Source organism: Spermophilus citellus (assembly GCF_964194105.1).
Source record: "Spermophilus citellus genome assembly, chromosome: 2".
In the NCBI taxonomy this organism is placed as follows: Eukaryota; Metazoa; Chordata; class Mammalia; order Rodentia; family Sciuridae; genus Spermophilus; species Spermophilus citellus.
Window position 1 is genome coordinate 134,235,863 of NC_138183.1, and position 24,312 is coordinate 134,260,174.

General features: G+C 47.0%; 1 protein-coding gene across 10 annotated transcripts in view; it reads right to left on the reverse strand.

Annotated features, from left to right (window-relative positions):
- The window catches only part of PKNOX2 (PBX/knotted 1 homeobox 2), a 267,831-nt gene that overhangs the window by 61,885 nt on the left and 181,634 nt on the right, over positions 1-24,312 (reverse strand). For 6 of the 10 annotated variants that reach the window (XM_081261559.1, XM_081261558.1, XM_081261557.1 and 3 more), the window contains 2 exons: positions 20,667-20,775; positions 4,518-4,657 (listed from right to left, as the gene is read on the reverse strand). In XM_081261559.1, the coding sequence (XP_081117685.1) occupies positions 4,518-4,657; positions 20,667-20,753 (227 nt within the window). In that variant the 5' untranslated portion in view covers positions 20,754-20,775. Of the gene's footprint in view, positions 1-4,517; positions 4,658-14,460; positions 14,557-20,666; positions 20,776-24,312 lie in introns of those variants that run through there. The other 4 variants (XM_081261555.1, XM_081261563.1, XM_081261561.1 and 1 more) reach the window with 2 other exon arrangements.

The window sequence follows — 24,312 nt, forward strand, 5'->3', positions numbered from 1 at the left end:
ATGGTGAGGACCAGGAATGTAGGATCTTTGACAAAGGCAGCAGTAACATTATTCCAAAGAATCAGCATATAGATTGGGCTCACCTGTTTATAAATAAAAACTGTGCACCTGCACCTTGGCTCCCTGTCTGGAGTTTGTACTTTGAGTCTAGCAAGGACTGAATGCCTGCATCTCTTCCTAGAACTGAGAGCATGCAACTCTGCTCAGTAGCACACATTGGCAGTTTGGAATGGACTGTAGTAGGAACATTTACACCACAGAAATAGGCAAACACTACATACAGTTCAGGGCTCTCTCCCTACTTCACCCCCTAGGGCCATTTACTAGCATCTCAGTATATTTATGGGGTACTGCCTAACCTATTTAACAGATCCATCCAACAGGCCATTCAGCACCCACTGCACCTAAGATTGTGTAAGGTGCTGGAGACAAAGCAGTGAGTGACAGACATGGACCCCTGTCCTCGTGGAGTTCACAATGTAGTGAAGGGAACAGAAATGATGTTAAATGTTAACACGGGATACAGAAGCCATCTCACCCTCTCTACCTGATCCTGCAGCTTATTTCTCTAGCATTTTTAATAGAGAAGCAAAGTACAATGCCCTTGCTATTTTCGCACTGCTTGCCCCTCCAGCCCAGCATTTCCTTATCAATAATAGGTAACTTCTTCAGCGCTGATGGGTGGGCCACTTCCCAGTTCTCAGAGAGGTTTTCGCTGTAGGGGAGAAAGCCAATACCTTAGCAGAGCAGGTTCTGCAAAGCCTTCCTCCTCCCCCCACTTGCACCTGGCCATCCTAGCTCCCTGCCACTCTTCTGCTCCCCAGGACATCACGGTTTCCATGGGAACCCACTCACTTCAAAGGGGAATGAAGGAGAATGGAGGGGAGGAGGGAGAGCGAAAGCTGGATTAACCTCACCCTCTTGGCCCTGTCTTTGCACAGCCAGCGACATAATCCCCAGGTCTCAGACAGCACCTGACACCTGGCCATGGTCCAGCAGCATGGGCAAATGGGGGTGTTTGAACTTCTTTGGGAGAAAATGTCAGGGTGGTTGAGGTTGAGGGGAGGAAGGTGGAAAACGAGAGATCTGAGTTGGGTCCAAACCTTACCCCCACACACAGACCACCAGGCCTCCTCAAACCTCCTCTCATCCTAGCTCCTGGGCCACAAACACAATTACCCGGGATGTGTATCCAATCACGGGATCTGCTCGGATTAGACTGCAATCATTAATCTGAGCGGGAGCTCCTGGTTGCTTTGCTGATTAGCCCAGATGATGCTCTGGTATGATCCAATTAAAGACAGGCTCTGCTTTCCCCCACCCCCAGCTTCTACATCAGAAGGGAACCAATACATTTCATTAGCACATCCTCATACACAAATAAAACCTCTGGGGTACTGGCAGCCTCCCTCCCCTTTGTCACTCTGCCCCTCTACCACCCAGCAGGGCCAGAGCTAGGCTTCCCTGACTTTTCTCTGTGGTTCTGGAAGGGGTATGGCAGGGGCTTCCAAAAGTCAGTCCTGGGCACTAATCTGAATGAAAGGGTCTTGTTACATTTATTGACATGAAATGGGACTCCCTGGTGTGCTTTGGAGCAACTAGGCTGCCCTAGGCAGGCAATCTAATTAAAATTACTGAACCCTATAGAACCCGGGTCATCCCACAATGGCTGCCTAGAGGGCTGCTGGTACTAATGGGAGAGGTGTGGCTGTGGGAGAAAATCCTGGGGCACGGGACCAGAAGGCAATACAGGACTGGAGGGCTGGGGAGATAGGCTATGGAGTAGATATCAGCTCCAACCAGCCAGTATGTAGCAAGCAGCCATGCTTGTCTAGGAGCCCCTCTACAGGATCAGATGACTGCAGATAGACTTTGGGCAAACTACGAAGAGCAGAGCAGTAAGCCTGGAGGGAAAAGGGAAAACTCTGGAGTGAAGATGAGCTGGAAGAAATGTTGGTTGAAGGAAGGCCTGGGCCATTTTTCAAGTGACATCATGGTAGACAGCTCACATGGGACAGTGACCCACCTCTCCTGTAGCCTGGCCTGGAAGGAGTATGAGCCTGAGATCTTGGGAAGGACTTAGAACCCATGGATTCTTCTGGCAGAGACAAGGAAATTCAAGGTGTCAGGGGTTTACATGAACCATCTCACGAATTCTTACCAAATCTGCTTTGGTTCTCTCATAAAACTAAAATTCAGAGAGACTACAGACTAGTACTCCATGGAGGCAGAACTCAACCCACACTGCCAGAAACTTTCTGTTGTACTTGTAATCAAAGAGTTACTTACTCACCCCTACAGATCTTAGAAGATGCCCCAAATCAATTTTTAGTATGCATATGAATCACCTGGGACCTTGTGGAAGTGTAGATCATGAATCCTGTGGTCTAAGGGCCCCTGAGGTCTATATTTCTAATTAATTCTTACATGTCATGATGTTGCTAGTCCATGGACTATATATACTTGGAGTTATGATCCAAGTAGAATATGACGAACATATACCCAAAACTTCAGGCCACTGGGCAGTTTTCAGAGACCACTTTACTCCCTCTCTCTTAGGCTCCTCACAAAAGCACAAGCCCATCACACATTGCTCATGTTAATTGATGGGTGACCCTGCAGTCTCATCTTCCAAACCCAGCTGCCCTGGCCACTGGCTGTGCTTGAAACACCCCAGGTTCTCCTCTGCCTGGTTCTCCTCTGCCACTCCCTCCCCATATCATCACCTGGTGGGGTCCCTTACTCAGCCTATAAGACCAGACTCAAGTACAAAGTCTGCCCTGTTGCTGTGACCACACAGTGCTGGTTTCTTATTTGCATATCTATTGGTTCCTGGAGAGATAAAGGGAAGAGTTCATGCATTTACTTTCCTATCTGGCCCTCTTTCCCTAGAGTCTAGACAGTATCTGAAATATTAATAATAAGTGTTTAATAAAAGAGTATGAAGGAGGAGGGCTGTAGCTGTAGCTCAGTGGCAGAGCACTTGTCTAGCATGTGTGAGGCACTGGGTTCAATCCTCAGCACCACATTAAAATAAACAAATAAAATAAAGGCATTCTGTACATCTACAACTACAAATTTTAAAAAAAGTGTGAAGGAAGGAGTATTAGAGAGAACAAGAGGTCACATCCCGCACTGGGGGAAGTTGGCTTGCCCTCCCTGAAAGTATCCTTGACAGATATTGTGACCAGATCCTGGAATTCTTTGGGATCCAAGGTAGAGCTTGTACACACATTGCATAGGGTGGGGACCAGCCACTGTGTTTTATCCTTCTTTGGGGTCTAGAAAGCCTTCAGTGGTACCAGCATTCACAGATCAGGCCAGTGCTCTGGATTCCCAATTGTTGGCATTAGAGGCATTCAGTTCATCTGAGTAACTAAAAATAATGCCAGTGATAATGATAATAACAGCACTAATTACCACTATTACCATAAAGGCATTGGCAGATAGAGGAGTAAAGGAAGGAATCAACTCCCTTATTCATTTGTCTTGTGTTCATCATTTCACCTGTTACTAGTATTGGCTGCAATGTATACCCAGCTAGGGTAAACTGCGCTTGCTGATGCATGGGAGCATATGATGTCCCACAGGTGAATATGAACCAGTGTCCAGCCCCAACAGAGTGCAGACTTAGGCATTTTTTCTTAGTAGTGTGAACTTCCCGTGAATAAATGTTAACTAAAACCCTGCTGGAACCTCATTTAGGCCTGTTCTCAGATGACCATATCTTATTTCCCAATCACATGCAAAAGAACTAGAGTTCATCAAGGCAGACAGTCACTTCCCTGAGCCTTATCCACCCCTCTGAAACATTCAGGACCCAGCATTGGCTGCATGGGGAAGATGCAGAACAGGATGAAGCAGAGGCCTGCCTATGTGCTCATCTTGCGGGAGAGCGTCCAGACCTCCACAGTCACACACAACACCTACTACTAAAACAGACTCTCATGAATCAAAGCATGGTCTAAGGACCAGTTTCATCAGATTCACCTGGAATCATTTTTTAAAGTTCATGTTCCTCTTTCTATAGTTTGACCTACTGATTTAGCATCTCTGAGCATGGAGTCTATGATTTAGCCTCCCCATGCATGCAGTCCAGGACTATGGGTTTTAACAATCTCCCACTGTGATTTGCATGCACACTAAAGTTTGTGTACTACCAAGTCCTGGATGGTACAATCAGATGTCCCCTGTTCTGCAGGACTTGCTGGAGTGAAGCTAACAATTGGAAGCAGAGCAAGGACAGAGTCCTGCCAAGCTGAAAGTTTCTGATGCTCATTAGGTCTCATCTCATTAGGAGTCCTCATAGGAGATACTGCCCCAGGTCTTCATATCCCTCACTGGACATTTCCAGTCAACCCATAATGGCCAACTAGGAGATTTCTGGATTGACTTGTTGGAGAGTAGCTGTGGGACATTGCTGCTAATGCACCATCCTGGCCTGCATTTATTTCTCTCATAGTTGAACTGGGCTGAGACTTGCTGGGGGCTTCTGAGCATGATGAAATGTCTCCTACCTGTACACAGCTCGCTTGTCAGCCTCCAGCTGGGCCTGAGGGTCAATGGGGGCACTAGGCACAGGTGTGCTGGCCGTAGCTGAGGGTGCAGAGATATGGACAGCCTGGGCCTTGGAGGGTGGCTGGGCAGTAGCCGTCATCTGCAGAGAGAAGAAAGGGGAGAGGTGGTTGGTTAGTTCAGCAGGTTCCTAAGCTGGAGTGTGAGATCAAACTTGGCCTGTGGTGTACCTGGAGAAGAGAATGTCGGCAAGAGAGTTGTAAGTGCAAAATGAGCATCTATTTATACACATACTAACTATAGTGGCAAGGAAAGAAGGCCTTTTTGAAAAATATTTTTTATTTGTTCCAATTAGTTGTGCATAGCAGTAGAATGCATTTTGATACATCATACATAAATGGAGTATAACTTCTCATTTGTCTGGTTGTACATGATATAGAGTTACAAGGTCATGTAATCATATATGCACATAGTATAATAATTTTGATTTGTTCTACTATCATTCCCAACCCCACACCCCATCCCCTCCCTTCATTCCTCTCTGTCTACTCTAAAATACCTCTATTCTTCTCCCACCCGCTTATTGTGAACTAGCATCCACACATCAGAGAAAACATTCAGTCTTTGATTCTTTGGGATAGGCTTATTTCGCTTAGCATAATATTCTCCAGTTCCATTCATTTACCAGCAAATGCCATAATTTCATTCTGAAAGAAGGCCTTTTTTGAGTGGAAATGTTCTAGAAAAAAAAATTGAAGCCATCTTACACCAGCACACTTTGAAATAGAGGTTCTTAATGTGAATGGGGTGAACTTTGCCCAGAAGTAGAAAAAAACAATGCAAAGGACATTTAAATTATGCTTAGAGTCTTTGGATGATTTGATGACTTTGAAGAGCAAAAAAAAAAAAAAGTAGCTGAATCAGTTCTCCTTGGGGCAGAGGTTTATTTATTCCTTTAAACATAAGCCAAGAGGTAATCCTTTTAACAGTTTTGATTTATGACTGAGTGGTTCTCCAAGTTTGGTAGATTTGGACAGATTGCTGCTCTTGGCTATAACAAATATTTAGAGAAGTGGTTTTCATCCTATGCTATAGCTTTTTGAAGGTGTCCCGAGGCCTCCAATTTTGTACCAACCAGAACAACTCCTTTCAATATTATATATTAGACTTCCTGTGTAAGGTTCATTTAAAGAAATGGTTCAGTAGCTTTAAAATTTTTGAAAACCATCTTTATGAAATTTAATGCTTTTACATTATATTTCTTTCAGTCAAATAGATGCAAAAAGTGTGGCTGGTGACATGCCTTGAATGTTCTATTACATCAACCTGTCCCTAGCACCATGATAACTCTTAGCACACTTTGTTGTTGGCCTAAACATACTTGTCTGTCTCCTGTTCTGAGACTGTGTTTTCTCTTTCATTTAGTAACCGTGCTTACTAAAAACAATTGGTGCTTATTAAATATATTTGTTGAGAAAGTGAGTAAATGAATAAATGAATGAATACGCCTTGAAGGATTAGGATATTTTATAGCTGGGAAGTTCAGTTCATCATGGATCTAGGTCCCTGCTTTCTGGAAGAAAAAATATTGCATCTCTGAACACAAGTACATTATTGCTAATGTGTATATCCCTAAGACATTTGCATGACTTAATTTATTTCCCTGCTCAGGCTCTGCCCCTTTGAAGTAAATTCTAGGCTCTCTGTCCATTGCTTTATTTTTCTGTATAGTCCTTATTATAATCATATACTATTTATTTACTTTTTTATTTTCTCCTCATTCCCATCTAAAAATCAGGCTTGAGGAAGGCTAACAACAGTTTTATTTCTAGGGCTCAGAAGAGTCTGGCACATGTAGGTATTCAATAAATATTTGTTGAATCAATTAATGAATGAATGACAGATGGTGAATGAAGTGGAGGCTATAAAAGAAATGTCTGTGCTTTACTGCATTCTTTTTTAGGAATAAATATACCTGTCATTGCTGGTTAAGCTGGGGGATGTTCCCAAATTCAGTGTATAAGAGGCTTGCTTGGCTGGGCCTCAAGGCAGCCTTGAAGCTAGCAGATGATTGCTTGAATCCTACTGTCTCCCTCTATTAGCCTTTGACCTTGGGCAAATCCATTAACTTTTCTAAGATTCTGTTTTCTCATCAGTAAGCAAACTGGTGACCTTTTAGGATTCATGGGTATTAAGGAGGTGCTATAAGAGAAGACAGAAGCCAATTTTGTGCTTTCAAAATAGAGAAAGAGGGTAGCTTCAGAAAAAAATGAAATCCTGTTAATCTTCACACTGGCTTGGGCCAAATTCATTCATTCATTCACTCGCTAATGTAACTGACCATTTCTTCAGATACTTCTCAAGTCCCTGCATGTACCTAGGGGGTCACAAAGACAAATGTCAGCTATCATGAAGCTCAATTTGTGGATTTGGCATGATAATTAAGCTGGAAGATCAGGAGAATCTGATGTAATTGACCTCAGTTAGGTATCTCCCATGATCTTATTGTGGAAAACATGGAGAGATATGGCCCAGTGGATGACTGTATGGATTAGTAAACCAAGGAATGACAAAGGAAAGATCTGGGCTTGGGGGAGGTTCCTAGGAGAGTGCCACATAGTTAATTTCTCCTTCATCCTCTTCAACAATTTTATCAGTGATTTAGAGGATGTCTGAAGAAATGCTCAACAAATTTATGGATGGCATGAAACAGATCCAAAAGATTTTTACAGATTTTGGCAATAGGCTAAAGCTAATACGATTAATTTTCATCTAATAAATTAACATTGAACACTTCAAACATTTGAGCACCCCCCACCCCGCAATCAATAATGTAACTGTAGAACAGGGAAACATACTTAGCAGAAGTGTTTTATTTCACATCTAGTTGCATATATACAAAATATAATAGTGTAATGTGTCTGTCAAAAAAGAACAACAACAAAGAATAATGTAGAAGCATGACTCATAGGATGAGGCGGGTTTTGGTCCTGTCCTACTGGGATTAAAGAAGTACATGAAAACACATATGGCGGAGGGCTGACTGGGATGGTAAAGGGCTTCTGTACCACGTCATGTGGAGAGGATTTAAAGGAACTTGAGATGTATCAAAAGATTTGGGGAGTAGGGAGAAATGGGGAGATGAACACTCCCTTTGAATATCTGAATGAGGGGATTGGAGTAAATCAGTTCTGTTATGCATGCCCCAAAGGGCCAAGCTACAAATAATACCTTAAACCTAGGACAATGAGACAATCTAAATAATAGCCACCCAAGCCCCTGACTCTTTGAGGCTGGAATGGGCTGCCTCCAGGAGGCACCCCCTAGGATGGGGATGGGAATTTTAGCAGAGTGGCCAGGTTAGGGAACTGTGAAGTGCCCTCCAACCTTGAGGTATGGAGGCAATGAGGGTGCTTTAACAATCACCAACCCTAACACAGGGTGGCCAGAGGATCTATCGGCATGTAAAAGGGTTTTTTTGGAAACTCTGAAGTGCTTCACAGATGGAGGGGAGGTTGTTATTATTAAATACAAGATTTCCGTGATATACTCTTGTCATAAAGCAAGGCACGGCTACAAATGCATGGCTCGCTTGAGGGTGAAAAGTCAGGGCACTGGTAGGCATTGCTGGACCCACTGAATGAATTTCCTGGTGTCCTTGAAGAAATCCACAGGGGTTTCTGTTAGGATGAAATTCTAAAATAGAAAGTGAGGAGGGAGATGTTCCTTGCCTCTCACTGTCCCCTTCCTAGGGAGGACCTTGTGGAAGGTGTGCGATGGCCCTACTGGGCTAAAGAGAAATGCACAGAACACAAATGTAAATCAAAAGCAGTCACTCTGTGCATCCCAAGGGGCCCCAGCTAGAGGCTGTTACTTGGGGGGAGTGTGGGAAGAAGAGAGCAGAGCTGGTCTGAGGAGGAGGATAACTCAAATTTATGTAGCTCCTGGGGGCCAGTTCAGCAAACTCTGCATTTCTTCCTGGTTTGGAGGATGAATGTTTATCTCCAAATAGATTTATTTTTCTAGCCAGAGACTTCCATTTCAAAGCTCAAAGGAATAAAATCTGCAATTGTCCACAGAGGGTCTGAGGGTTCTGCAGAGGGGTGGGGGTAACTTGAGATAAACTGTGGGGTGCACAGCCTAAAGAGTAGAAGTGGAGGAGAACCTGGGTGAACCAAGGCAGGCTGTGGCCTGCTGGGGTTACCTTGTCCTGGCCTGTGAGAGCCAATTGTTAAAATGTTCGGGAATTTGGTGAGCTGGTTGACATCACATGGGTATTTTGAAAGTGGCCATGGTGGGAATCTCTACACCAAGGAAATTGGCAAATGGTGCCAATCAGGGTCTACCTGTGCCCTCTCTTTCCTCACCTCTGGAGAGCCTGTTGTTATTAACACACTTCTAACTTCCAGGGTTCCCATCAAGTAACTTTCTTCCATTCTCAGTCTGATATGGGAAGAAACTGGCTTTACACAATCCATGAGGCCACTTGGTACTTTCAGAGCTGGTCCTAGAACTGGCCACTCCAGACTTGGAGCTTTCTTCTAAGGAAAACTCAGAGCACTCTAGGGACCTGCCTTGGTGGCTCAGTGGGGACAGGGTGAGGGAATGACATCAATATAGACATGCCAGGAGAAGCTAAGGTACAGACGGGAGAGGCAGAGCTGAGCAATGTCTTGAGAGCCAGCTGGAGGATCAGAAGTCTCAGAGTGGAAAGAGCTGGGGATCAGGCCAGGGTGTGATGCTCTTCTGCTAATTCTTAGCTACCTGTTTTTGTAGCAAGCTTCTTGACCTCTTTGGTTTCCTCACCTGTAAAATGCAGGAGGTTATGCCTTTGCACACAGGTTGTGAGGATTAATCAAAAGAACAAGATAATGACTAGTGGATGGGGCAGGGTGGCATCTTGCTCTGGGGAGGCTTGCCCACTGTGAGCCATGATGCTGAACTCAGAACCTATGCAGGCTCTCTGGTTCCCATCTCTTCTCTTAGCTGTGGGTCCTTCTTGGAGCTAAGACCCTGGGGCCAACACCTCCATCACTTCCCTTTCTTGGATGCAATAACTATTGCATCTCATGTGGCTGGAACCAGCCCTCCCTGAAGTCTGAAGCTAAAGGGTTCCTTTCCATATTTTTGGTTTTTGACATATTGAGATGAAGTTCCCTGTCTCCCTATCCTGTAAAAGAGAGGGAAGAGTTGGTGACTATAAGATGTGTGTTGTTATGGTTTAGATCTGGAATGCCTCCATCTCCCAAAACTCATGTGTAGGCAGTGTAGTAATGTTCACAGGTGAGAAGATTGGATGGTGAAAGTTGTACTCTCATCAGTGGATTAATCCATTTGATGGATTAATACTTTGAATATACTACTGGGTAGTAACTATAGGCACATGGGATACAGCAGGAGGAAGTAGATCACTGAGTCATAGCATTGGGGGACTATATCCTGCCCTGGATCTTCTATCTCTCTTTGTCTCTCTCTTCTCTCCTCTCCTCTCTCTCTCCGGGCTTACCAGCTGCCACAAGCTGGGCAGCTTTCCTCTGCCACACCCTTCCTCCATGATGTCTCTGCCCCATATCAGGCCCAGAGAAATGGAGTCAGCCAACCATGAACTGAGACCTCTGAAACTGTGAGCCAAAATAAATCTTTCCTCCTCTAAGTTGTTTTTGTCGGGTATTTTCATCACAGCAATGAAAAGTTCATGAATACATGTGTGCAGGCATGCATCTTTGGGGATCTGCTGAGAGATCCAGCCACTCTGACAGCCTGGTCTTTCCACAAGGATGAATAGAAGATACTCCCTGGTGGATGTAAAAGGTGCAGGGAAGCACCTCCTACCTGCATCCCTCAGTTGCCCTCACTGGTTCTTTCTGTTAAGTATCATCCTTCTCCAGTTGTAGGGAGAGTGATCCATTGGGTTGTAGCTAAGACAACATCAAACAGACTTTTTTTCCCCTTTTTTTTTTTCCTGTCTTTGTACTAGGAATTAAGCCAGGGGTGGTCTGCCACTAAGCTACATTCCCAGTCCTTTTTATTTTTTATTTTGTGACCGGGTCTTGCTAAATCACCCAGGCTGACCTTGAATTTCCAATCCTCCTCCCTCAGCAACCCAAGTTGCTGGAATTACATGCATCGACATAACCAGCAGCTTTCCAGTTTGACGGTAATCCTTTGAGTAGGTTATCAACATCCCATTTCACAGATGAGAAAACAGAAGCCCACAAAGTCTAAGAAACTGCTAGAGAGCATGGCCAGCTCCTGCAAAGCTGGAGCAACAACAGAGGGCGACTTGACAAATTGCACTATGCAAATGGGGGCCTTTAGTTACTTTTCTTTGAAGAGGAGAATGGAAAGATCCCCCTCCCTGTGTAAAAGGGGACTACTGAAGGAGAAAGAAGGATAGAATCAGAATGAAACTTCACCTCTCAGGCATGCCCTTCAGTCTCCATTTAGTTCACCCTGTCCTCGCTGCCAGGCCCAGCTTCTCCCTTCCCCACAGTAAACCTCTCACACCGTTTGAGATAATTCCCCCCAAAGATAAAGCCAGAAACATTCTTCCATATGGACCCTAAGTAGAAAGACCAGGAGGGTTTATTAATCAAGGGTTAATTAACCAGTCTGTTGACTTCCCTTGGAGGCTGCAGAGGAACCTAGAGACCTAGAGCCTGAGAAAAAGCTGACCCCAGGGACCTTCAAGCCTTCCAGAGCCTGGGCCTCAAATTGGCGTGGCTACTGCTCCCTGCTAACATAACACTCAGAATTCCTCTCTGGCTCATGGGAGGTGGGAGCAGGTAGCTCAGAATGGGAGAGAACACCTATGTCTTTCTAGCACCTAGGAAGGCAGCTTGCATGGGGGAGAGAAGAGGTGCTGGCATCAGATTTTAAAAGTAGTTTTCAATTCCACCTGGCCACTCACTGCTGGGCAACTTCGACGCATAACTTTACCTTTTGAGCTCACCTTGGAGCACTGCTTCTTTGGAGCACTGCTTCCTGCCTCCCACCCCTTCCTGCTTCCCACTCTCTGTTCTATGCTCCCACCTGTCTGCTTACTTCCTTCTCTCTTCTGCTAGACTGGAGAACTCTTGAGGGCAGAGACTTGGACTTGTCTGTTGACTGTTATAGACCCAGTGTCCAATACAGGAAGTATCCAAAATTATCTGTGGAATGTGGGAATGACTGGCATGGAGTGGGCAGACTTTCCCATTGGATGCTACCTTTTTAACTTCAAATTTCATTCTTGACCCTGAAAGCCTCAAGCCACAGCAAAAAAGCCTATGGTCCCTGACCACACAATGATTGGCATAGTGGGCATCTATCCCAGACTTGGAAAGAATGGCATATGGAAGGATGTGCTGGGATGAACATCTACTTTGCATTTGGCTCCCTCTCTCTTTGCTTATGATACTTGGGCTTTACTCAACTTTTCTGATCCAGTCTTCTCATCTGTGAAATGGGAATAATTATACCAAAGTTCGGGGTTGTTAGAATTAAATGAGATAATGTATGGTAAATCAGCTGACACTGAATAGCTACTCAGCAAATGGTAATTAGAGTTAATATAATCCACACCACCCGCAACTGCACCCTGATTGATAGTTGGCCGCTGGTGTTCTACATGGGCTGCTCTAGGGTCTTGGCCAGGTGAATAAGAATCTGCTATCTGCCAAAGGAACTCATTCTACCTAAGCTTTCAGGGGAGTGGGGCGAGTATGAGCTTACATGAAGGAAAGAGGGCTGTGGTGTGGTGAAACCAAATATTACCAATCACCAACTGTCACCTTGGGCAAGTGATTCAGTTCCTCTGAGTCTCAGTTTCCATATCAGGGACCATATGGGAGGGTACACTGCAAACAGTGAATGCTCAGCAGATTTTGGTTTCTAAGTACTCTTTTCTATTTATGTATGTATGTATGGTGCTGGGGATGGAACCCAGGGACCTTCTGCATGCTAGAGAGTGCTATACCCTGAAATACACCACCAGCCCTCTGAGCACTTTTAATGCTTCTTTTGCCAGCCTTGTCCTCTGAATCCAAACTACATATATACCCTGTCCCAGAGGCCCGAGCGCCCACACCTCCTATATTCCCCTGTACACACCTCCTACATACACACACAGTCTTGCTATTTGTGTATAGCCACATACCTCCCTCAGGTGCCTTCCCATATAAACCCTGCACAACCCAAGCCTGTGCCTTCTCAGCACAAACACTCCGCCTAAGAATACATCCCTCTTCTGAGCCCTTCACCTGACAGGTGCACAGTACAAGCTGCTGGCCCCAGAGACACCCATCAGCAAATGCTCAGGCCTCCACTAGGGGCCGCCACGGCTCCATCAAGCTGCTGCACTCCCTCTAGTGCTGGGGCAAACCAGTACCGGATCAGTTTCCTGTCAACCAGGATACAGTCCAAGGACCTGGATGAGGTCAGTGCTCAAAGCCATTTGGTAAATATCAGCTGTGGCCTGAACAGGTGGGAGTTGTAGTGAGCATGGCCACTGTTGGGGGGTGGTAACAGCCCCCACGGTGCTCCAGGCCTAGGCAAGTTCACTGATCCACAGCAAGTGGGTAGAGTACCCCTTCCCTTACCCCAAACTCTGGAGCACACCCAATGCCTCACATCTTCACACATTTGTTCCCACAGCTACCTTTGCTGGAAATGTCCTCGTCTTTATTCTTGATCAGCTGGAGGCCCAACTCTCTCAGGAAGCCTTTCCCTGTTCTCTACACTCCCCAGACCCAGTAGCCTGGGCCCTGACTCTTCTGAATCTGTGTTACCCCAATATCTTTGACACTTCTGGTTCCATGGGTGGGTAGGTTTCTGGGCTCCTGTGCTTGACTCCAGTGTTTGTTAAATGATTAATGACGACCAAGTGAGGAAATGAGTGGTGATGAGTTAAAGGGCCCAAAGGAGGAAAAGGTCAAAGAGGGATCCTCAAAATTATTCCCCATCAAAACATCCCAGGAGAAAAAGGTCCAACAGCAGAGCCAGGCCAGACAGAGGCAGAACTAAGGGCCTCCTGGGATGGCAGGCCTATGTCCCCTCCATTAGGACTAAGGCCAGTGGATAGACTAGACCACAGAAGGGTTCCTTCTGTGCACAACAAGGGTCCCAATAATTGATTAGTTGTAAAAGGGTTTGTAGGCAGTGGTTTACAAAAATGAGGTTTGTCCGATGATCCCTGGCCCTAACTGCAGGTCCTGGGGAATCAATGACATGAGGCTAATCAAAGGCAGGCCATGAGCTTCCACCTCCTAGTTCTGTACATTTTCCCAGGATCTGACTGCTCCTCACCCTCCCCATCCATCCCTGAAGGATCCCTCATTTTTATCTTTGTCCCAAACCAGTGATTTCCAATAAACCCTTTAGAGCCTAAGAACCTCAGTGTGTGTGCACTCTGTATGTGTTCTGTATGTGTGTGTATGTGTAGGAGTGTTTCTTAGCTGGAAAAACACATTTGATACACCCATTGTGTTTCTAATAAAAATAAATTAAAGTTCAATCCAATCTAGACTGCTGAAGATGTGCAGAAGATAGAGTGAGAAACCAGGTTGGGGCATGGACCATCAGAAGCTAAGAAATACCACTCCACTTTTCATACCCACATCCTCCACGATTCTGTGAGGCAGGAAGCACAGGCCTGAAAAGTGATCCTCAGCCCATTTACCAGAACAGAAAACAAGGCCCCAAGCAGACTATAAACTCTCTTAGGGCAGGAATTCTAATTTTGTACCCCTGGTCTCCAAGACCCACAGGAAGTACTCAATATTTATTGAATGGATGAATTAATGGAAGAAATAGTGCTGAAATTACTTGCCTAAATTTTAATAATTCATCACAGTGGGGCAGGGGCCAGGCCTAGGATTCCTGAATTTCTGCTTCGTTGAGTCACCCTGCAATTTCTCTCCAGACCACCAACCCCAAGGGCAGCAGGCATCCTGGGCCCTTACTCACCCATCCCCCTATAGCTGGGCCACATAGACACCAGAGCTCCTCAAAGATGGCACGGGCAGGAGAGGCAAGGCCTGAAAAGTGCTCCTCAGCCCAGCTGCTGACTTGGATCACCTGTTCCTGATTTATTTTAGGCTTTGTATCCTTGGGCCATTAACTATTTTTGTAGCTGTGTAGGGCACTTGTCCTGCTTGGCTACCAGAATATAGACAATAAGATCGCTGTGTTTCTGGTAACTATCAGAATTAAGGTAGTAAGTTCATCAAAGGAAAAATCTAGACTGGGCCATAGTGTTATTCTTCATAAGCTTCAAGTCATGGGACCAGCCCACCATCTCCTAAGTGGGGGCAGAAAGGCCCCACAGTTAGACCTGGAGGTTGTTTTTTTGCCTTTTATACAATGAAGAATCCAGGTCTGAAGTGAGGGAATCTGTCCAGTGTAAAGACATGGGTGGCCCAAGCAGGCAGGGAGAGAGGTCACTGTGCACAAAGGGAAGAAAGGCCCAGCAGAAAAGAAAAAGAAGGGTCTGTTTTGATAAGTTAAAGCAAGGGAAGGTGGGTCCCCCTGATGGTCCCTGGGGTGTTGCCCCCAGGGGCAGAGGGAACCGTCAATCACAGCCACAGAAAAGGCTTAGGAGAACTTTCAAAGCAGCTGAATTAACTCTATTGCTGCAAAGCCAGAATGTGTTTCACAGGCAGCTGAGCAGAAGGCCCTGCAAGGCAGGGGGCTCCGGGCCTTAAAGAGATGAGAGGAATGTAAACGAGTGTGAAAACATCTGAACCAGCTTCTGCCCATCACAGCTGCATGGGCTGGATGGAGGCCATTCACAGCCAGAGGCCCCAGCCACCCGCTTCTGCCTCTAGTTAATGAAATGAGCACCGGGATCCTAATGACTGATCAAAGCCCAGTCAGCTTCCCCAGAAGGCTGCATCCCTGGCCCTGCCTGGGGTGGGAGTGGTGCTAGGATAGGGAAGGAAAGAGTACTCAGAGGTAAGACTAGTCTGGCTTCCTGCACGTGGCTGGCTCCAGCCTTAGCTTTCCTCGTCAGGATAGGTGTGACAGCATTCTCTTGACCTCAGATGGGCAAGGGCAGTCTCTTGGAGTCCTGGACACAATTTTTCTCCCCTTAAGTGTTGACAGAGGATGGAGAGGGATGGGGGAAATGCAGCTTCTGCCAAAAGGTCTCAAGCAAGTGCTTGACTTCCTTCGGAAGCAAGTTTCCCGCATTGGTCCTGAACTTTGAGTTCTGACTCTGCCTATCTTGTTTACTCTGGCCAATAATGAGGCTCATTCTTAGCAAATTGCCAAAGCCCTTTCAATATCAGTCATTGTCGAGTCATGCTACGTAAGCATCTAGCTACCTACCTATCCATTTGTTCCTAATCCGCACTTTCCACTGAGCACCCACATCCATAGGTGCTGTACCTTGTGGGTCAGATGAGGATCCACTAGAATTTCTGCTTTCTAGTCAAATGCTCATGCAACCTGTCTTCCTGGGGATACGTAGACAAAGAGAATCCAAACATTAACACATACACCAACAGAACAGATCATATGTGTCTTGCCTATAAGCCAGGAACAAAGATTTTCATGAAGTGGTGGGTACATGTCTACATGTGGGGAAGAGCAGCATGGGGTGTGCTGGTAGCCAGAGTCTGTTTTGTGTGTGTACAGTGAGGGTGGAGAAGCCGTCTTTACTAGTAAATCCCAATGGCTTCCTGGTTTGCTGGTAGAACTATGGAGGGGGGAATTTTGCTCAGTAGATGACACTACATCTGCAACCTTAAGGGGAAGTGGAAGGAATTGAATGGCATTTCCAAGGTGGAGAGTACATTGAAGGAAGGCTATATGCCTAGAAGGAGTGAGAGGGGAGTTGTTACGAAGAAAATTCTTGGAGGGAGACTAGAGTGATGCCGAGTGTGATTCTAAGAATGTACAAGAGAGGGCTGGGGATGTGGCTCAAGTGGTAGCGCGCTTGCCTGGCATGCGTGCAGCCCGGGTTCGATCCTCAGCACCACATACCAACAAAGATGTTGTGTCCGCCAAGAACTAAGAATGTACAAGAGAGGGGAGCAACTTTTTTTGGGGGGGGAGGACTGGGGATTGATTCAAATGGTGCTTTAATATAGAGCCACATCCCCAGTCTTTTTTATTTTTATTTTTTGAGACAGGGTCTCACTAAGTTGCTGAGACTGGTCTCAAACTTGTAATCCTCCTGTCTCAGCCTCAGGAGTCCCTGGGATTATGGGCATGTGCCACCACACCCAGTAAAGGGGAGCATCTTTGAGAGTCCCATTAGCAACAGCAGGGGTGCTGAGGTAGAGATAGGAGGGGCTATGACAGCTCAGGTGACAGAGAAGGCCAGGCCCACTTGGGAGAGTTGGAGAACAGAAAGAAACTGAAAAGGGGAATAAACAGTGTCTTGAACTAAGGGATTACACACCTAGTTCATGTCCAGGTCACTCTGGTGACAATGTTTCCATTAAACAATCTTTGTAGAATTTCACAGTCTCTGGTGACTCGCCCCTGTTTCTTCAGGACATAAAAGGAGGGTCTGGATCAATGATCCAGCTGCAGCACTCCAGAATTGAGGTATTATAGTTAGACAGTAGAGGGCACTGCTGCCCTAACAGACTTTAACAGGAAGGAAGAAGTAGTCCACAGAAAGGGTTCCACTGGGTTGCTGCTTTTGCACTTCCAAAATGTATATTCAGTCTTAGTGATACTAACTAACGAGTGGTGTCCTCACAAGAAATCACAGGGTTTCCCTGGATGGACAGAAGCAGAACTGAGGGGATAGAAGCCACTTAGCCATCATGTCACTTGGCTTATGCCCAAACAACATGGGGCCATAACCATTAATGCCTCTCTACTAAAATGGGAAGGAAAAAAAGTCTCCCTCATTTTTAATAACTTTATTCCCCAAACTTCAAAAATGAAATTGCCAAGTTAAGAACTTGCCTCGAAAAAAAATTTTCTAATTTATTATAAAGAAGGTCCGGGGCTTGGGAATTTTTTAATGCAGATTCCTAATTTTCCAAAGTGACATTCTCCTGTGCATTTGAATAGATTATGCTCGGTATTGCTAGCCCTTAGCACAACGGGAACATTATTAAAACGATTGCACGGGTCTCAGAGGAAGGGCTCTGCTTCTTGCTTCCTTTTTCATTTTGGGGACTTCATATCAGAGACTGTCCATTTCTTGCCTGTGGAGGAAACTGGGTTTCTGAGGGGACAATATAGAGAGCACTCAGCTATCCGGGCCTTGGAGAAACAAGGACAGGGCCAAGAGTCCTGAGAGTAGGCCTGAAGGAGTGAGGAGGGGACGGGTCTCATTTCCTGAGGGCTCCGTTAGGGCGCAGTTCCCCTGTGTACCCGACCTGTGTTCCTATTAGGCCCCACTTTCTTAAAGATATTGAGTGTCAGAGAGCAGCTGAATATTTAGGATAATGACATTATGAGGGAAATGGAGCAGAGCCTTCCCTGAGGAGCGGGGGTCAGCTTTGAAAGCTGAGAGGGAAGAAGGTGGCAGGACCAGCACAAATCCCCCTGCATCAAACACATGTGAGCTGCTCCAAGTCTTGAAGAATGTTGAGAAGGGCCCCCCAGATCCATTGGGCCTCAAAGGCCAGTACTCTGAAGAAAACAGCCCTCCCCCATGAGTCAGAAGCCTTTGTTATGGGGACCTCACTCCCTGCCACCCACCCGCTCCATTCCTGCCCTAACTCATCTTCCTTAGCATCCCCCTCTTGATGATTGGCCAGCTCAGGGAAGGCCAATGATCATTTAACCACAGGCTTGTGGCTTAGCCAAGGCCATAAAGACCCCCAAGATCTTAGCCAGGTCACTTCCCTATGGACAGTGAGTCTTCCTGGCAGATGCTTCATTCCTGGAACTCTGGGGTTACAAGCAGATGTGTGACTTCCGGGGGCGGGGGGGGGCGGGGGCGCAGATTATCCCTCTGCTATAAATTCGAATGTTCTCAGTAGTGAAGTTCTGGTAGAGCCTCACAGAGAAGAGTCTGGGGCAGTCCCTGCACCTGGCTTCTGCTTGAGGTCCCCCCAAGGCCAGAACAGCTCAGTGGTGGCATCTGGGGCTGCAGCCCCACCTCCATCCCCTCTCTCAGCAACTGGGACTTATTCATCTAGCTATATGTGCGAATGAAATTAGGCTCCTGGATCAGCATTCTTGGACTACATGGACCCTTGCTACAGCAATTCTGCTAATCCCTGCCAAACCAAAACTTCTCCCAGCTGCCCAGGCAGGCAGAACAGGGAGGGGCGGGAGGCAGGAAGCAGCTGCCTCCAGCTGTGACAATCCAGTGCTCTTTGACCTCTTGGTCCTTCCCCAGTCTATCCTAAAGCCTTGGGGTGTGTGTGTGTGTGTGTGTGTGTGTGTGTGTGTGTGTGTGTAGGGTTTGCACCCGCACCCACTACCTGCCAAATATAAGAAGTGAACTCATTTTTGTTCCCCATTCTCATAGTGGAACTTAAAAAGCAGTTTCTAGTTACCAAGAAAAATGAGCCAATTTTTCTGCCTCTTAATACACCATGGGTCCCCTAATACTAGCCCCCTGGCAGAGAGATATGGGAATGGGTCTGCATCTATGAGGGAGGTGGGTTCCTGTCCCACATTATGCTCCAGAGACTCCTCTTCTGTCAATCTTTCTTCTTCACTAGTTGAGGGCTTCTTCTGAAATCATCTCTGGGACCAGGGACTATACAGGGAAGAGCCCTGAAAATATTGGATGTCTGAAAACTTTTGAATAGAGGAGATGTTGTAAATGCCAAGTCCAGCTCTGCAGTCACTCATGACAGACAGTTTGCTGAATATAGAATTCAGTTAGGGAGAGCCAGGGAGGGAACATGAAGTCACTCTGTGGAGTAAGGTGGGGGACTCGAGATCATGTGCTCACAGTGGGTGAATGAGGAGGGCTTTTGTACTTTCAGAGGGAGAGGAATCAAAGGGGGTTTGCATGCTGGACACTGTGCAAAATGGCCCCATATCATCTGGTCATTTTGTGAGGGGATGTCAAGGGAGTACGGAACAGCTACCTATATGCTGACTCTAGGACGGGTATCACGACCACAGGACCCATACCCTTTTCCACTGCACAGATCTTCAGTGTGGTTGGTGAAAAGGGCTGTGTTTGAAATGCTAATGAGTAAGGGACACAGGGAAGGGCAACTGAATGGCTACGAAGAGTGGGAGTCTGGCACACAGTAGGCCCTCTCTGCACCCAGGTTAAGTGAGCATTCTAGTTTCACATGACAGATGCTCAATAAATAATTATTGAATTAATATTGACTTCAGAGGCCAGGGAAGAGAAAACAGGAGAGTGTGAAGGTAAAGGTCAGAGAATGGAACCTTCTGTGAAAGCTCCCCCACATAAATCAGGCTTTCAAAGATCCAAGGCGGAGTGAGAGGCAAGTGGGGGAAGCAGAAGGAGAAGCCATAGGTCTTAAGGACTGTAGGAGCCCAACCCACAAAAGCTGGACCTGTCTTGCAGAAGGAGCAAAAGAGATAACAGAAATATGGTGAGAAGATGCTTCCTAGGACACTGAAGGACTTGCAACTGGGAAGGGTGTCTCAGAAGAACTTGAGCGGCTGAGCTAAGGGATGGAAGCTGGAGACCAAGGGGGAAAGAATTGAGGGAATAAAGAAAGAATTTTATTTTTCTAAGTAGAAGTCCAGCAAAGTCCGGATGAGAACAGATTCTTCCAATAGGCTGTCAGTGAAGGACTAGACAAAAGGACTCAAGTGACCATCGAAGGGGGATCTAGTAGGGGAGAACCTGTAAGTAGGAAGTTTCCTGAATACCTAAAGGCAGACTCTGCTTACATCAGGTACTAGGATCTTGAGTGTGGATTTTGTATTGATCACAATAAAAGGGTTCAATTGTACTCAGCTATGCCTGCCAGGTAGGGGACGAGTGACAGTTCTATGACCACTCCTCCAGGTTATGGTCCTGGTGATGGAATGACTCAGGTAGGATCTGAACCTTGAGTTTCATCAGGGGCCTGTGTTCACTACACTCTCTGCGGAGAAGCCTCCCTAGGCCTGACAGGGAAGAGCCCCCAGGCTGCTGGGTAAAGCAGAGTCCCATCGGATCAGGCCCCTCAGCCCTGAAATATCCCAGCCTCCCGGGGGGGGGGGGTCCCCAGGGCTACCATGCTCCCTCCCCACTTCTTCCTTCGCTGGCAACTCACCTGCGGGCTGTCCTGGTAGGGTGGGGGAGGGACATTCTGCGTGGCCATCATTGTCAGAGCTGGGGCTGGGGAGGCATGTTGCATCATGGGATTGATTCACATCGAGGATCTGTGGGCAGGAGAAAGGGGGCCGCACTGTTAATACCATCGAGCGCAGGGGAGCCCTGGGGACCGACCAGCTCCACATTTGTTTTTTTTTTTCCAGGCTGGGTCACCAAGACTGGTGAGACGCAGCAAGGGCTGGGGACCCTTCAGGGGAACAAATGAAAGCTAAGGGGAGAAGCTTGGGCGGGGAGGGGCTTGCTGTGCTATTTTGACTTGAAAGAAACAATATTCAAATCATATGTAAAACAGCCTGTACCCCTGCAGCGATGCTTTGTTCAGCATCAGCGATGGCCTGGTGTGTGTATGGGAATGGGGGTGGGGGGTGGAGAGGTGGAGGGTGACTTGACTGGTGTTAACCCAGCGGGATTGGAGGCTTCTCAGATACCTCTCCTTCCCAGCTTGACCTGGGAGAACCCTGAGCTTCCTCCCAACTGGTAATGATAAGGGTCCTTCCTGCCCCACACTTTCCCAGGTGTTGTGGAGCAAACACCAGGACTGGGAGTGTGCTCAGAGGTAGAATGCTTGCCTAGCATGTGTGAGACCCAGGGCTCCAACCCTAGCACCAGAATAAATAAATAAATGGAGCAACCACCAGCACTCACAGGGGCAGGAAGCCTTCAGGTCCCCTCAGGATCTCCAAGCATCAGCCCCACCCCTACCATGTGTGCTCACCACACCCCCTAGTGGTAGCATGGGATGTGGGATACTGGCCCCTCAGACTGCAGTCCAAAGGTGACCACTTGGAGGTCTTAAGGAATGAAAAAGGCAGGGCAACATCAGTCCTCCAGGGTTTTTTGTTGTTGTTGTTGTTTGTTTATTTTGGTGCATGTAGTGGTTCCAGGACTTCCTTTAGCTTTGGTTCAATAATAGAGTCACAGTCATCTGGGACCAGAAGAGCCAAATTGTTGGCCTGCTTTTTATAGAGAACACACAATCCAGAGTGGTGTGTATGTGTGTGTGTTTGTTTCAGGTCTGTTCTACTGCACCCCACCCCCACTCTATCATCAGTAATTGAGCTGTCCCCGTGAGGCCTCAAAATTTCCTCTTGAACTAGAACGTGGTGCCCATAGTGTGTAAGTGATACAGCCTGGCAGTGCCACCCAAGGAAACAGAATGCTCAGAGAGCTGATGAACTACAGTGGATGCCCTGAAATAGTTAGGGCCAGAAACTGCAGGTTAGTTGCTGATACTGAGCTATCTATTTGCAGGGAGGGAGATTGCAAGAATTTATGGGAATATGGGACCTGTCTCCTGAGAGGAGGGTGCTGAGGAGCTAGAAGCCTTTGTGAGCCTGCTTTCAAACCTTCCTCCCCTCTCTCTCTGAGAGCTCTCAAGGACTCCACTCTCCTCCAGTCTGATGCCAAGTCAGCCTGGCCCTCTCCAGGTCTTCCAAAATGTGCATGTACCCGAATGCTGCAGGAAGCAGGCGGTGTCTTGGAGCTGCTATTAAATAAAGGGGCATGTTTCCAGGGCCCAGCGTATGTGTGTGTGCGTGCATGTGTGTGTGTGTGTGTGTGTGTGTGTGTGTGTGGTGATGGTGATGTTGTTTAAAGAAGGGGAAAAAAGATCTTCTCTGGCCTGACCTGAGTCTCCAAAGTACCAGGTATGCTTTGACCACCTTAAGTGCACACGCAAAGCAGCGGAGATTCATGTTTCATTCAGTAGATGTTTATCAGTATCAGCTCTGTGTAGGGAACTGTATTAGGGGGTGAGGCAGGATGGATGAATGAGGCCAGGTCTTCTCTCCAGGGAGGCTGGTTGGTAGAAAAAGGTGATAATCTAGCAGGAAAGAAGAAGACAAGGTGGGGATAGTGCAAGAATGATGGCTGTTCCTGTATGGGCAGTGCTTTTGGCTCCATGGCCTGAACTGCTCCTTACCCTGGCCTGACTTCAGAAGATGGACCACCAGAATATCCTTGTGACAAAATCACATAAAGTCCTGCCCATCTTATACACACTGGGCACTGAGTTCCAGGCTTCTCTTTTGCACATGGGCTCAGCAGAGAGCTGTGAAGAGAGCCTATCCATTTGTGCAGGGGAATTATCAAGGCTTATTTTATTTTTTAAAATTTATTTTATGCTGGGCATTGAACCCAAGGGTGCACTACCACTGAGCCACATCCCCATCCCTTTTTATTTTTTATTCTCAGACAGGCGCTCACTAAGTTGCCTAAGCTGGTCTCAAACTTGCAATCCTCCTGTCTCAGCCTCCCCAATTGCCAGGATTACAGGTGGGCTCTGGCACTAGCCGTCACCCACGGGGGCAAGGCCTATTTTAATGATTAGGTCTTTGTGTGGGTGGCAACCAGCCAAAGGAGTCAAGAGCAGAGTGGAGAGGGCTCCAGAGGGGAAAAAGGTGGATACAGATTTATGGGGTTTTCTCATACTTTCTTGCAGTGCTAGGAATAGAATCCAGAGTCTCATGCATGCTAGCCAAGTACTCAACCACTGAGCTACTCCTCCAGTCCAATACAAATTCCTTGAGACATTAGAATGGACTTCCAGAATTAAGACTTTGGAGACATTAGAATGGGTGTAGAATCTCTTTTAAGAACCATGAGAGAATCGATGAACTAGGGATGTTTTGGGGACATGTTAGGCACAGCCTCTCCTGGAACTCTGGACAAGGCAACTTTGGATGGAGCCTACGGGGTAGCTGTGTCACTTCCTGAGAGCACCAATCCTGGAGGTTCATTGCACCAAGGGCAGCACAGATGCAGTACTAGAAATTTCCAGAAGAGGGAGCTTGGGGGCAGAGTCAGGGTGGGATTCGCATCCAGAAAAGAGGTGTTTTTTGTTTGTTTGTTTCCTGTTGGGGCAACCAGTTTCCTTTAATTCTAGGTTTGGGTATTTTGGTAACTTCATTCCATAAAAGAGAAATTCACAGTGAAGGCAAAGCAAAGGAAATGCAAAGCAGAGAATTTGGGCTAAATAGAGAAGTCTTTAATCTGTATTCTTTTGTTCACTGTTCTGTGAATGGGAGGCAGGTCAGTTTAGAGGCAATATCCCTAGACATATTTAGAGCTGTCCTGTCTCGGGGCAAGGAGGGACTTTAAGAGTGGTCTGCTCCCAGAGACGACCATCCGGAAGGCTGGGATACTTTTCAGTCCTGAGCCTGCGAGGCTGTGGAGCAGAGCTCAGACGCCTGAGGTGGAGACCATACAAGCAATCTTCAGAGAACCCAGATGGCCCTTGCCCCTCCCCCCACCCCGGGTCACCACAGGCCACTAGGCCACTGCCCCATTGCCCTCTAGGGGCTCCTTCTGCAGGAGAACAGGAGGTCTTTTCAACAGGAGCTTAAGTTTCTTTCTCTGCTCACTGAGGCGCAGAAGCCTCCCACAACTTGACACTTGGGAGCTCAGCTGCCGTTGGACCCCATACCCAGCTCTAGAAGCCCCGGATCCTCACCCCTTCCACCTGCATGTGCATCCCCCATCCCACTAGGTCCACCGAAGGGCCACATGCAACCATCTGGAGAGGAATTTGGGGATCTGACTCATCTGGTCAGGGACTTAACTGAGACTCTGGCCTGAGCATGGGG